Below are 15,131 nucleotides of genomic sequence, written 5' to 3' on the forward strand. Positions count from 1 at the left end.
CCAGTCTAGGAAGGGTCCTAACCTGGAAGCTAGAAGCTGAGGCCCAAGTGGTGCTGGGAGTGAAAAGCAAGATCCTTATCATAGATCAAAACAAGCCCAAGGGGCAACCAGGGCAGATGAGGTCAAGGTGAAGGAAAACCAGAAACCGTGTGGGGAGACAAGAACCAGGCACATCACTGTATCTCAAGGGAGGGAAGCAGAGAAAGATGAAGACGGGTCACAGATGATCAAAACCTGTGCCAGCGAGATTGGCCAGAAATGAGACCTCAGGAATGAAGCAGCCCGGGTTCTCCACAGGTATGAATGAAGGAAACCAAAACACCCCCCAGGGCAGGTCAGCTGAGGGAAAGAGGAACTGGGGAGTGTGAGCATCTTCTTAAAATGCTCAAAATGTTTCCAAGCAATGTTCAGACTAGAGGCAAAACCACAGGCCACAAGTGTGCAGCTCCTGGACATTGTCTATCAAAAGTGGGCACGTTGACTTAAGTGCAAGGTCATATCCTAATCTGAAGGATTTAAGAAAATGTGAAGCGTAGTGTCTTTTAAAAACTAATGCACCCTTGAAAGTGTTAACTTGGACTGGAATTGCTTAGAACTCAAAATAAACATCTCTTTAAGTAGTATTTTATTACAGAATTTCAAGAAAGAAAGTATCGAAGTGTAAAGATAGAAGGCATTGATATTCATTCAAATCCTAGAGACAAGATGATTTTCTAATACCTACCTCTACTAAATCAAAACAATCTTTAATAGTTTCAGCCATCCCAGAGATCAATTCTGATAAAATATTTGGCATGCTATTAAGTGACTGGGTGTTGAAATCCTACTTCCTTTTCCTTTTCTTTCACAGAAGGAAAATATGGACTGTGCGTATCAAAAATCAGTGTCTCTAGGAAGTTGAGGGTTTGGGACAGTCTTCTTGGACACTCGATCCCAAATACATGGAAGGCAGCTATGAGAGTGGCCAAGGCTGTAATACAGTCATCCACCTTTGTGAGTCTCTCTTTTTCTAAATACAAAGAAAATTCACAGACATCCATGTTGAAAGGGTTCTTAACTTCTAACACGGGTGTGGACACTTGCACCTGAAAAAAAAAAAAGATTACAGTAGTCACCACCCCATGATGTGTAAACTAGCTAAATAATACAAGATGCCTCAATCTAACCATGATATTACAATATATGAGCTTTTTGCAATTTAGCATTATTTGTAAATATGACAAAACATAACTTCAAAATAGGCCACCATCCTGCTTCAAATAAATAATCATGTAAAGATATGAAATCTCAAACCAGTGATCATTGAAATACCGCATACCTTCTCATTCACAATGACAAAAAGGCTGGGATCCTCCCCGAAAACATCTGGTAGGAGTAAACAGGTGGCTGTCATCTTCATATCTGTCAAAGCAAACAGGCTCACAGTCCAAGTAAAAATAAGCTCTTACCAATTGTTGTAAGTAAAGCCAGTATCAAAACATGTGGATTATTTTTTGTTACCTTCTACAAAGAACAAACTAGCCTTCTTAGATCAGTGTTTCCCTACCATTTTTTAAACCAACATCCCCTTCTAATAAACATTCAAGATCTCCTGTTCTACCCTCCAGATCCCTGCCAGGAGAAGATAAGAGTTCTGTACTCTCTGTCCCTCAGCCAGGGTGATTTCATTGTACTCTACCTTGTGGCTTGTAAATTACCTTGTGTATGAAATTAACAGGTTACTAGTTTCCTAAATATAATTTTACAATATCAAGTGTACTTTGAAAATCTACACCTCAACTCCTCCTAGTTGAGAAATTCTTTTTTCTTTCCCACATGTTGTTTCACTGAATTCTACAAAGCATGGCTTTCCTAATTATCCTGAATTACACAGATAACTGAGACCAGATCACCCTATCCCTTAGGTTTACTAACGTTTCAACATGTCTTCATCTGTATGCTGTTTCATTTTTTCTTGCAATGCAATATTGATTGGATTGTCCACCGAAGCAAAAGAAGCCAGTATATTTTCTGAATAGGATTCCAAAATGTGCCTTGTTTTCTTATAAATATCTGTCCTTGTAAGAAGTTGGAATTCTCTGAACAGCTGAAAAAAGAAAAAGATCACAAGAAAAGCTAATGTATAGAATGTAAGGAAGTAAATTACTCTTTAGAATTATATTAAGCTCTGAATGTTAGTTTATATACTAGATATTTGATTAGCTTTAGTGGAGAAGTATAAAGACTTAGGACGGAGGAGGAGAAAAGAATGAAAGCCTGAAGTGAACTGTCAGATTTCAGGAATCAAACCTTGAAAAATTCCTGACCATGGTATCCTAAAGGGAAAAGAGCTTTAGAAACTCTGTAAGATCAGACAGAAATAAAGGGTGAAAACCAAAATGAGTCTAGGAGATTTGACTACAAGGTGAAAGCAAAAACAGTTTACCTGTGTGGAAACCCCTTTACTCAAAACCACCTTTTCTTGCCACTGCCTAAGTTCTTCCCTGCGGACAGGTCCACCACCACTGTCCGCCTCCCAACTTTTCTGACAGAGTGGCATTATAAGATGTTCATCACCCACACTAGTAGGAATTATGTAATTATCACTTTCCTTAAAACACTATAAGGAACAGTTACATACTACCCATCATTTCCTGAGTATCTTGGTGGATCCTAAATTGCCCAAGGATTAGGTCCAAAAGTTAAGTTATTGGAAAACTGGCATTCACATTCTCATAAAGACATAGCGGCTCTGCTATCAGGCAACACTCAGTGGACGACTAATTTAGATTAATACCCTACAAAGAACCTCTCTCAGCAGGGAGATGTGAAGTGAGGCATGAGGAAGGTAAATATTGTCCACTTTCCTGGGCGCACAGCTTAGGAATTTTTTTTAACCTTTTTCAAAAAAAATTAATCTCAGGTCGACCTTAAAGTTGCAGAAAGAGTAAACAGAGCTCTCAACTTCCCCCAAGGCTAACCCTTCTGATCCATCTGAAAGTACGCTGTAGATATGATGCCCTCTTACCCCTTAATTCTTCATTGCATATTATTATTCCTTGTACTTAGCTAGAAGTACAAGGATGCTCTCCTATATAACTACAGCATAACCATCAAAATCAGGAAAATCGAATCCATTCAAACTTGCCAGTTGTTGCAGTCATGCTCTTTATAAATCCAAAACATAATCCAGGAACACGTGAGATTTAGATATCATGTTTCTTTAGTCTCCTTCAATCTGAAGCAGCATCTTGGTTTTCTTAAATTCCCTGACATTTTTGAAAAGTAGAGGCCAATTACTTAGCAGAGCACCCTTCATTCTAGGTTTGTATGATGTTTCTTCATGATTTATGAATTATGGCAAGAATGCTGGCGCCTCTCCATCAGAAGGTGTTAACTGGTGCCATTATTGAAGATACTAACTTATCACTCGGTGAAGATGGAATCTGACTGGTTAATTAATATGTTATTAATTAACATATAGTTGTAAGTGTTTTAAGGGGGGTTTCCCTTGAGTTGATGTAAATATATTGTTTTTCCTGTCGTTCAGCAGTAAGATTTCACATCCACCAATGATTCTTGCCTGAATCAAGTATTACTATTGAATATGATAGTTGCCAAATGGTGATTTTCTAATTCCATAATTCTTTCTAAATTTATTGGCTTTCTACTCTACGGTGTAGCTTTCTCTTCTCCTACATTAATTTATTCATTTATTTGTATCACTACAGAATAATAAATCCCTCTTCACTCAAATGATCATAACTCTAATCCTTTCATTATTTATATTAATGCTCAGATCGTCCAGACTCGGCCAGCAGGAGTTGACCCCTGAAGCCTCTTGACATAGCCTCTTGGTCTATGAGCACTTCCTTAGTTTCTGGCACTACACAATATTTCAGGCTCATCTCGGATTTTTTCTGCCTCAGCCTTGGAGTCAGCTATTTCTCCAAAAGCCCCGGGTTCCTTTTAATGGAGAATATTTTAAAACTAAGATTTCAGCCCTTGATGTGCTCATTGCTTCACTGGTGTTCTAGGATTTCTTACAGAACAAAGCTAGGAAATACATATTTGTATATACATGCACACATACAGACATACATCTATCTGTTTAAATATCTATATATACGTATTAAAAACCATGAGTTCACACTGATACCTTCAATTCCAACCCAGCAACACAGGCCTTATTCCAACCTCCCTGCTTCCCATACATCCTCTCTCAACAGCGAAAACCTGGCTCCCATTATCCTGGATGTATTGATATTTACTTATTTGCCCAAATCTTCCCCAAATGTCATGTAGCCAAACCCCCAGCCACGAATGGTCAGTCACAGAATGGCCAACCCAATATTTACTTATTTGCTCAAATCTTCCCCAAACCTCATGTAGCCAAACCCCCAGTCGTGAATGGTCAGTCACAGAATAGCCCCTCTCTCTACAACCCCAGGTTTTGTCCCAAAGGTTATTAACCTTAATCATTTTCCCCTTTCTATTCAGATTGGATCATTTCTATCTTCAAGTTCACAGACCCTTAGTTTGCATTTCCCAATAAGCATTTCCCTATCCAATGATGTTTTCATTTCAGATAAATGTTCTTTTCAGTTCTGAATTTCAATTTGGTTCTTTTAAAATATATACTCTATTCTCTGCTAAGATGCCCCGCAGTGATGCTGCATGGAATTCACTGGTTTTACCGTGTTCCCACCATCCTGAAGCAACTGGCTTGATAGAACGGTGAAATGGCCTTTTGAAGACTTCGTTACAGCACCAGTTAGGTAGCAGTTCCTTGTAGGGCTGGGGAAAGGTTCTCCAGGAGCTGTATATGCGCTGAGTCAGAGCCCAATATATGGTGCTGTTTCTCTCGTAGCCAGAATTCACAGGTCCAGGAATCCAGGGATGGAAAATGAAGCGGCACCACTCACTATTACCCCTAGTGACCACTAGTAGGGAGTCTGGATTAAACTGTGTTCCTTTCAAGGGTGTTAAATTTTGTTGTGGCAGGCAATTAAATTTCTGGTTGATCCTTCTGGTTCTGTCAGACTTAATCTTATTGTTTGTTTGAATGAGTTTGTTTCGGTTTATTTTGGTTTTTGTCCTTAGTTCTAGTCAATGGCCCCAACTCAAATCTAGGACATAAAGTATGGACTTTCTGGAGTCTCAGATGGATGCCCAAGACTCTCAGCAAGGTCTTCCCACTCTGACTGGGCCGGAATTCTTATTTTTCAACACCGTGTCGCCTCTGCTTTCAGGTTGCCGTCCTGTGGCAGCCCCTCTTCGCAGCTTTGTGGGGTCTTGTCCTGTGCAGTCCAGCGCTCAGCCAAAGACCTCTGGGGGATCCCTCCATGGACTTCTGCCCTCCATCTTTCCTCTAGTACCTTCTCTCGCAAATACCAGCTACTTCATCATTCCCAAACTCCCACCTCTAACTGTTCAACTCTGTGAGACCACCATTCTGCTTGGCTTTCACCTTTTTGTGCCATGATCTAGAAAGTAACCCCAAGGAAGAAAACTGAGGCACATCCTGTATGTTCCCCTTTAATCAAGATCAGAGTCCTACGGATACAGAGAACAAACTAGTGGTTGCCAGAGGGAAGGGGATGGGGAATGGGTGAAATACATGAAGGGGACCAAGAGGTAAAAAATTACTAGTTATAAAATAAATAAGTCACAGGGATGTAAGGTACAACACAGGAAATATAGTCAATATAATTGTAATAACTTTCTATAATGCTTAATCTATAAAAAATATCGAATCGCTATGTTGTACACCTGAAACTAACATAATGTTGTAAGTCAACTATAATTCAATTAACTTATTAAAAATAATCAATTTCATAAAACAAAAAAAAGAGCAGAGTCCTGCGATGCCTACTCTCCAATGCCTGGAAGCACTTGCCTCATAGATATTTTTCCCAGTTTTATCCATGTTAATGATGGGAAGGTGGTCCAGGACCAGTTTCTCCATCATGGCCAAAAACAAAACTCAGATTCTCTTGTTTTCCTCTGAAACTTTATATTAGCTGGTGATTCTTAGGCACTTCACTTAAGTTTTAAACAATGATTGTTGAAATCGTTTCTCAGTAATGTGAAAACTATAGCATTTCAAATGATTTACTGGAAATTTGAGGAATTATTTAAATTTGTGTTTGGTATTTTCCCCTCTTCAACTTTTCTTACTTGTCTTGTGCCACATCCACTAGGTCCCAGTAACAAATTCCTAGTTGATAATGTTCTACTCTCATGAAGTACGTTTTAAAAGTTTAAATTTTTAAATTTCCTGTTGAGAGAAAGTTTTTTGAGAGGAGGACGTTGATGAGTACAGGTGGTAATTGAGGGTCCTGGGACCAGCCTCCCACACTGGCTGCTTCTCTTCAACCAACCTGCGTCCACAAGCTCCCTAAGCGCCAAGTGTTTTCACACTGGTAGTAGAAACGAACAGGTGATGTGGGAGGTCTGAAGCAGAGGCAGCTGTCCTACTATAGGGATTGTTTGTTAACTGGGTATTTGTAAGCAAGGTCAAACTTGCTTTTATTTTCAGAAGTGCCACAAGGATATTATGAATTGTTAATCCCAGCTAGCTACCCAAGGCTGAGTTAGGGACGTACTTCCTGAAGAAGCCTAAAATGTTTAATCCTTTTTTTTACAACAATAAATAGGGCAACTTTATTCAGTAAGTACAGCCATTACCAAAACTATACCCCAATCCACATTTTGAATATAAAGGGTGAAATACCTGAGGGAATAGGAAGAAAAGACTTACAGATGCCACAATGGGAGACTTAAAGCAGGAGAGATACAGCCTTAGGTCTGAAATGTCTCTACTCTTCATTAGAGCTATAATGAACCCCAGATTTACTATCAACTATAGTTCTTTGAAAGGCCACTGAACCATAGCTCATCTGGTTTAATCACTAAAACTTTGTAGGCTGCAGTCCAGTGAAAACCTCAAAGGTTGCAACATCAGTGACCAGAGCAGCCTTACCAACCACTGTTGTAAGTGGGGAATGGGGAAAATACATGAAGGGGACCAAGAGTTCCCTTGGTTTGTGTCCCCCACCAAATGTTTGTGTCCCCCACCAAATTCATATGTTGAAACCTAGCAGTGTGATGGTATTAGGCGATGAGGTCTTTGGGAGGTGCTTAGGTCATGAGGGCAGAGTCCTCATAAATGGGGTTAGTGCCCTTATACAAAAGCCCCCAGAGAGCTAGCTTGCCCTTCAGCCATATGAAGTTACAGCTAAGAAGCACCATCCATGAACCAGAAAGTGGACTCTCACCAGACACTAAATCTGAAGGTACGTTGATCTTGAACTTCCCCGACTCCAGAACTGGGAGAAATAAATTTCAATTGTTTATAAGCTACTCAGTCGATGGTATTTTTGTTTACAGCAGCTAGATTGGACTAAGACACCAACCATCTACTAACTCATCCAGCATTCAAAAAAATCAATACTTCATTTGTATTTTACACACAGTACTCTGCTAGGTACTTTGGGAACTACTACAATGTTTAGGACATTCTCCTTAAAGACTTTATAGGCTATCAGTTTAACAGTTTTTCGCTTTAAAAGTATATTTTGTACGTGTGTCAATCTGGCATACTCTTCTAACAGCTAGAGGCTACCGTATATTACTGTTCCTAGCAACCCAAAGATTAAGGAGAAAGCAAGCAATAAATAAGGTAGGGTTGCTGAGAAAAAATTAAATAAAACAATCCATGTAAAGCACTGAGAACATAGCTGCTATGTAGCAAACACTCAGATGTTTGCTATAGACATTATTATTAAAATAAAGCATGCAGGCAAATTCTTATTTCAGTTTCTTTTGGAAGAAGAAAAGTCTGTAAAACTTTTCATTTCCAGTTTGGTTGACTGCACCTACAGAATTCCTCCATGAAATGTATTCTCAGATAAAAACATTGAAGAGTCTTTCATTATATGCTACAGCCAAAATTACACTAAAATTGTAACAGGACCCTTTAATGTCCACCTTAAATAAACTAAATGGCAGGGTGTCTGATTTACCCATAAACTTTGTATATTTTAAGACCACTTTATGAAATGATTTGGGATCATAAAGGAAATAGATTTTGAGTAATGTTGCACGCTAACAGTTATCTCATAAACTATCTTGATTGTCTAAATGCATGCAAAGGGAAAATGTTGCCCACTGTCAAAATACCCCAAAGTAGTGGTGCCCCTGCCTCCACAATGTGTCCCGTGATGGAGAACTCTTCAAAGCTGAAGGCAGCCAGTGTGTGTTATCAGAAAATGATTCCAGAAATTTTTACCAAATGGTCCTAGTTGTACCCCTTGGGCCTTGCACATTCTCCTGAGATTCATAAGCACCATCTTGCTGCATAGTCTTGCTACCGCTCCAAGAGGAAAGAGACAAAAATCAGTTTGGACATTATAATCAGACTATTATAAGCAAATAAAAATACCTGATAGGGGCACTTCAGGAAAGGAAACATTTTAAGAATGTCCTTGAGAGGTGTTCTGCTGCCGATCAACTTTCTTCTTATTTCCAAAGTCTGGCTCATCCTCTTATCAATTTCACTCCAGTCCTTTTCTGTTTTCACATATTCTTGCTGGAACCAGTTAATATGTTCATCTACATCATAATCTAAACAACCAGCTTCCTCCTACAAAATATTTTCAAAATATTAATATGTTCCATGTTTCAAGTGGCAGTTTAATGCTTCATGAAAACCTGAATTATGGGCTGTTATGACACACTCAACGATTCACTCATGTGGTGAGCACTACTATGTAGCATTATGCTTGGCTTTGAATGTGGTTAACAAATGTCTTTGATGCTGTGAACAAATCAAAGAGTTAATTACTGACTCTGGAATTATAATCTGTTCTCTTTTTTTTTAAATTTTTATTTATTTGTTCATTTATTTAATTTTTGGCTGCATTGGGTCTTTGCTGCTGCACGCGGGTTTTCTCTCGTTGCTGAGAGCAGGGGCTACTCTTCGTTGCGGTGGGTGGGCTTCTCATTGCGGTGGCTTCTCTTGCTGCGGACCACTGGCTTCTACGTGCACGGGCTTCAGTAGTTGTGGCACATGGGCTTCAGTAGTTGTGGCTCGCGAGCTCTAGAGCGCAGGCTCAGTAGTTGTGGTGCACGGGCTTATTTGCTCCGCGGCATGTGGGATCTTCCCAGACCAGGGCTCGAACCCGTGTCCCCTGCATTGGCAGGTGGATTCTTAACCACTGCACCACCAGGGAAGTCCCATAATCTGTTCTCTTGAAAGATCTAGGAGTTATTTCATTTCCTACATACCTTTTTACGTGGAAACCTAGATTACCCGGAATGTTCACGCTGAATAGAAATGTCATTTATTCCTATGCATTTAAATTTTAGAAGACAAAATATTAAGAAGAGATAAAAGGTTTTAAATTAAGTTTTTGTTATTGCTTGTATTTTTCCTTTTAGCTTTTTTAGGGCTGCAGTACCATGCCATATAATCCAAATTCAAAATAATTATGGTGGGTATTTTGCGATGCTGAATCATGAAGCTGTCAATTATATTCGCTATGCATTTGGGTACACTGGATGGGGTGGGGTGGCTAAAAGTACCTCACGTATTCTCATTAAAAATCTAAGGTAGGGACTCCCCTGGTGGCGCAGTCGCACCTACTGCCCACGAGCCGCAACTACTGAAGCCCGTGCACCTAGAGCCCGTGCTCCACAACAAGAGAAGCCACCGCAATGAGAAGCCCATGCACGCAATGAAGAGTAGCCCCGGCTCACCGCGGCTAGAGAAAGCCCACGTGCAGCAAGACCCAATGCAGCCAAAAATAAATAAATAAATAAATGTAGTTTAAAAAAAAATCTAAGATAATCAACAGGCTTTGAGAAGACAAGAAAAAAATCTTTCTAGAAAAGTTAGTTGAGCGGACATTTGGCTGAACTACACTTGAATCAACAAGTTGACAAACTGTCTGGCTGACCAGAATGTGAGCAGATGTTACCTGTAAAAGATGGAAAAATGGTCAAGAGCCTAAAAGGCTCCTGTATCAAGACTTTTACAAGCATTTTAGGAAAGTCAGGTAGATCCACTATCTGTGAACATAGGATGATTAGCAAGACATAGACCAAGTGAACAAATTCCCAGAAAAATATACAAACAGACTGAAAAGAAATTCCTAGAACCTTACATAAACTTAATTAGAAGACAAAAGTCTTTCCACAAAGAAAATACCAAGACCTGAAGTTTTCATAGACAAATTCTACTAAACTTTCAAAACAGAGGGCATACCAAATTTACGCAAATTTTTTCAAGGAGTCAAAAAAAAAAGAAATTCTATGAAGAATTCCAACCCATTCTATGAAGCCTCTATGTCTACGACATTGATTCCCAAACCTGAAAGAACTGTATGAGAGAGGATAATTACAGGTCAATCTCATTCATGAACAAAGTTGCAAATATTAGGAACAAGGAACAACTAACTTGGATCTACCCCAGAAATGCAACAAGGGTTTGACATTAGTAACTGGTCATGCTCCCTGCTAACTATGGTGTTCCCCAGAGAGTGTCATTTAACCCTCTAATTCCTCTAAGGGGGTATTTATCTGAGTTATCCGGTCTAAAAGCCACTAGCCACATATGGCTATGGAGCATTTGAACTGTGGCTAGGCCAAATTAAGATGTGTGCTGGCAACGCTGAATTTCAAAGACTTAGGATGCAAAAACAGAATGTAAAACATCTCATTAACAATTTTTCATAATGATTACATGTTGAAATGATAATACTGGGTTAAGTAAACTATACTCTTAATGTTATAATTCCGCCTGCTTCTTTTTACGTTTTTTTAATGTGGCTACTAGGAAACCTTAAATTATATCTGTGGTTTGTATTATATTTTTATTGAACAGTGCTGTGTTAGATGCTAGAGTTTTCTTCATACCAAATTCCAGTCATCCCTGTTTCCACTTCTATTGTCATCGGAAACGATGTTTCCCTGTGTAACTTGAACAGTCTCTTTCCTTAATATTCAGTCACGTGTCTTAGTCAATCAGCAGGGAAACTGCTTTGACTCTGCCCCGTGTTTCCAAGTGCACGGCTGACTTGTAAAACTTCACAGTATTAACAAATGTGCCACCTGCTGATGGCAGTAATTGCATTATATCCAGAATGCAATTAACTGTGAACACTTTTCTTCAACTTTTGCTTCTTGTTCTGTTTTGCACCATGAGAGAAACATCTGTGGAAAAGGCTGCAAAAATGATTAGTATTTATACAATAAATCATTATGTCAGGTGCAGTAAGAAACAAACAGTAAATGCCCTAAAAGAAATTAAAAGAAACCTAGTGTATGTCCTTAGCATTGACTAAGCAGCTTTTGCATGACTTTCAATTCCACTGTATTTTTAGAGAGAAATGAATTACAGTAGCCCCCTACTTATCTGCGGGGGATACGTTCCAAGAGCCCCAGTAGAAGCCTGAAACCACAGATGGCACCGAACCTTATATATACTATGTTTTTCCCTTAATACGTACCTATGATAAAGTTTAATTTACAAATTAGGCACAGTAAGAGATTAACAACAATAATAATAAAACAGAACAATTATAACAATACACTGTAATAAAAGTTATGTGAATGTGGTCTCTCTCTCAACTTAAAACTTATAAATTGTTTATTTCTAGAACTTTCCATTTAATATTTTCAGAACACAGTCGACTGAAGGTAACTGAAACCCCAGAAAGTGAAACTGTCGATGTTGGGGGTGGGGGGCTACTGTATAAGTATAGTGTTAGTAATTTAACACTCGGCAGTTTGTTTATTTATTTATCTATTTATTTATTTAACAAAAGTCTGGAGGACTTTGGATGCAAGGACACCCCACAATCACTTATTAAATCCCTGTGTTCCTGTCCTAGATATAGCATAAGTTTAAAAAAAAAGCATAAATTAACCCCTCTAAGAAACTGCTGCAACATTCCCAGTATATGTTTGATAAGATATTTCACATCAGAATCGAGCAAAATATTGTGTTTTCTTCATGTTTCAGACTCAGAGAAAAGTCCATAATACTCCATCACTTGACCAAGCCTGCCCTGGAACAGGAGAATCACTGAGATGTGGATCCAAAGCCTGACGTGCTGTACTTGGAGCCGCTGGTATTACTCAAGATAGGCAAGATGCTGCTGCTCTATCTAACAACCCCCAAACGTCAGAGCAACAGACGTTTATCACTCATGTGAACGTCCCTCTCGGGGCCCAGCTTCTCATCCTCTTCACCCAAGAAACTGGCTCCACCATCTAGAATATCAGTCATCATTGCAAAAGAAAGGGGAAAGATGGGGCACTGCATACTGGATCTTCAATGCGCTTGACATTTCTTCTCACATTCCATTGATCAGTCAGTCTCATGGCCACATCTCACTTCAAGGGAGTGGAGATGTACCAACATGCTGACTGTCTGGAGAAGATGAGCTGATTAAATTGGTGAGCAGCAATCATATCCACCTCTGCGTTTCTTACCATATGAGAGCATAGCTCTCCTTATAGTTTTAGCCAATTTCAGACAGGGTTTTCTGGTAGCTATAGCCAAAACCATAATAACTGAACACTGGAACACCCAATTCTCAAACCAGAAATCAATTCCCTAGATGAATTCTATGTCTAGCAATAAATCCTTCAAATACGAAGGAGAGATTTAAGACATTCGCAGATAAATAAAAAGTGAGAGGATTGATCACTAACAGATCTGCCCTACCAGAAATGCTAAAGATGGTCTTTCAAGCTAAAATGGAAGAACATTGACTGTAACTCAAATCCACAAGAAAAAAACTGAGCACTGGTAAAGGTCACTACATAGGTAAGTACAAAAGACAGTATCAATGTATTTTCAGGTTGTAACTCCTTCTTTCTCCCATCTTGTTTTAAAAACAATTGCATGAAGCAAGAGTTATAAATTCTGTGTTGATGGGCATACAGGGTATAAAAGGAAGACAAGTGTAGTTATACAGGGGCAAAGTTTTTATATGCTGTTATAATTAAATGGATATTAATCCAAACTAGATTATTATAAATCAAGATGTTAGTTGTAATCCCCAGGGCAACCACTAAGGAAATAACTATGAATGTTTATTTACTAAAAGAAACAATAGGGAAATTAAATTAATACACTAGAAAATATTTACTTAACACAAAATAAGGCAGTAATTAAGGAATAAAGTAACAAGAAAAAGATGACATATAGAAAACAAATAGCAGACATAAATCCTAACTTACCAGTAATCACATTAGATAACTGACAAAATGGATTTTAAAAAAATGATCTAGATATATACTGTCTACTAGAGACACACTTTAGATTCAAAGACATAAGTAGATTGAAAGTAAAAAGATGGGAAAAGATATACCAGTAAGCAGTAACCGAGAGACAGAATAGCTATACTAATATGCAACAAAATAAATTTTAAGACAAAAATTGTTCCTAGAGACAAAGGAAGATATTTTATAATGGGAAGAGGGCCAATCCATTAGGAAGATATAACAATTATAAACTTATATACACCTAGCAACGGCATCCCCAAAATCATGTGGCAAAAACTGATAGAATGGAAGGGAGAAAGAGAAAATTCAGTAATAATAGTAGCTGGAGATTTTAATATGTCACTTTCAATAATGAATAGAGCCACTAAACAGATGGTAAACAAGGAACTGGAAGACTAGAGTGACTGCTATTCCTGGAGAAGACATGGATTGTAAGAACTTGAAGCTGGATGTAATAAATCATGCATGAAATGAAAACCTCCAAGAAGATGATATCAAAAGGAATTTTGAAGAAACTGATTGAGAGGATTAAATTACTTACTTAAAACTCTTTACAAAAACCAAAATGTAGACTACATTAACTGATAAAGATAAAATAATCTGTGCATTTCAAGATCACATTAAAAACTGAGAGAACTTCATTGCAATTAGGGAAAAAAAAAAAAAAAAAAGAAAGAGAGAAAAGCAAAAGCCCCTGTGGAAAATTCAAAGTCCTTCCTGTACTGCTTCAAGAAACCAAAATAAATGTTCACCAAATACCCATGTCAGAGTTAATCTACTCCATAAAGACAGAGGAGAATCTTTTCAAAGTGGATGAAAAGATCAGGCATAAATGTGAAGGACTGGACACATGAAAGATTCAAGCCAGGTTTTTATCCGAAAAACTTGAAAGAAGCAATGACTATTATTAAAGTCAGCTTATATCCCAAGAGTGAAAAGTTTACGGTAGTAAGTCGAAGCCTCTACTGGCTGAAAGAAACCTCAATAACTTAAGAAAAGAAAATGCGTACATTAGTCAAAAAGCATTGAAGATGAGTTTAAGCATTTCAAAGTATGTTTGCATCCTGATGTTTCAAATGGGGCATGGGGGGGGGAGGGATAAATTAGGAGTTAGCAGAGGCCCAAAGGGACCACCAAGGAATCCTCTGGATGGAGAGATTTCTGAGAAATGATGTGCATCAGGCTGGGTGAGTGTGAAGATCAGGGTCCAGGGCCCTATGTCAACCGGCTGCCATCCCCACCCCACCCCAGGGTCAGGATGACAGGAGCCGGATGCCTCCACAGGCCATCTCCATCCTGCCACAGCAGGCTTTCCACAAGGGCAAGACAGAGCTTATCCTGGTGCTCCTTGCCCTGGCAGATGCTCGGAACCTTCCTTTGGTCCTACCCTCCCACCTGAGCTCAGCACCCCTAGGCCAGGCTCTAGTTCTCCTATGAGAAGGCAGGTGCTACAAAGGAGTCCCAGGGTTGGTTCTTGAGACAAGGACCCCCTGTCCTTCCCCTTATTCCAGAAAATGAGGGTGAACCACCCCAGAAATGTCTGTACACTAAGTGCTAAGTGATACTAAGTAATCAAATGTAATGTGACAATGGCATAAGAGTAGACTGAGAGACCAGTGGAATAAGGGACAGTGCCCAGAACACACCCAAGTCTTTTGGGGGAACTTAACATACAATAAAAGTACCACCATAAACAAATCAAAAAAGGATGGATTGATTGTTTAGTAATTGTTGTTGTAAGAACAACTCACCCTATGGATAGCCTTACTTAATAGCATATACAAAGACAGACTCCAGATGACTTAAAGATCTAAACATGAAAATGCAAACTATAAACTTAATAAGAGAAAGAG

The 15,131-nt window shown here is 38.9% G+C and overlaps 1 protein-coding gene across 1 annotated transcript in view; it reads right to left on the minus strand.

Annotated features, from left to right (window-relative positions):
* Window positions 1-329: 329 nt before the first annotated feature.
* Window positions 330-15,131, minus strand: part of SAMD3 (sterile alpha motif domain containing 3) — a 44,179-nt gene continuing 29,377 nt past the window's right edge. Inside the window, exons 8-11 of the mRNA XM_022562830.2 lie at window positions 8,426-8,626; window positions 1,915-2,086; window positions 1,319-1,401; window positions 330-1,085 (exon numbers count right to left, since the gene is read on the minus strand). Of these exons, the coding sequence (XP_022418538.2) occupies window positions 801-1,085; window positions 1,319-1,401; window positions 1,915-2,086; window positions 8,426-8,626 (741 nt within the window). The 3' untranslated portion in view covers window positions 330-800. The remainder of the gene's footprint in view (window positions 1,086-1,318; window positions 1,402-1,914; window positions 2,087-8,425; window positions 8,627-15,131) is intronic.

Source organism: Delphinapterus leucas, chromosome 12 (assembly GCF_059928025.1).
Source record: "Delphinapterus leucas isolate spDelLeu-1000000601 "Yukka" chromosome 12, BTC_Dleu_Yukka2, whole genome shotgun sequence".
Classification (NCBI taxonomy): Eukaryota; Metazoa; Chordata; class Mammalia; order Artiodactyla; family Monodontidae; genus Delphinapterus; species Delphinapterus leucas.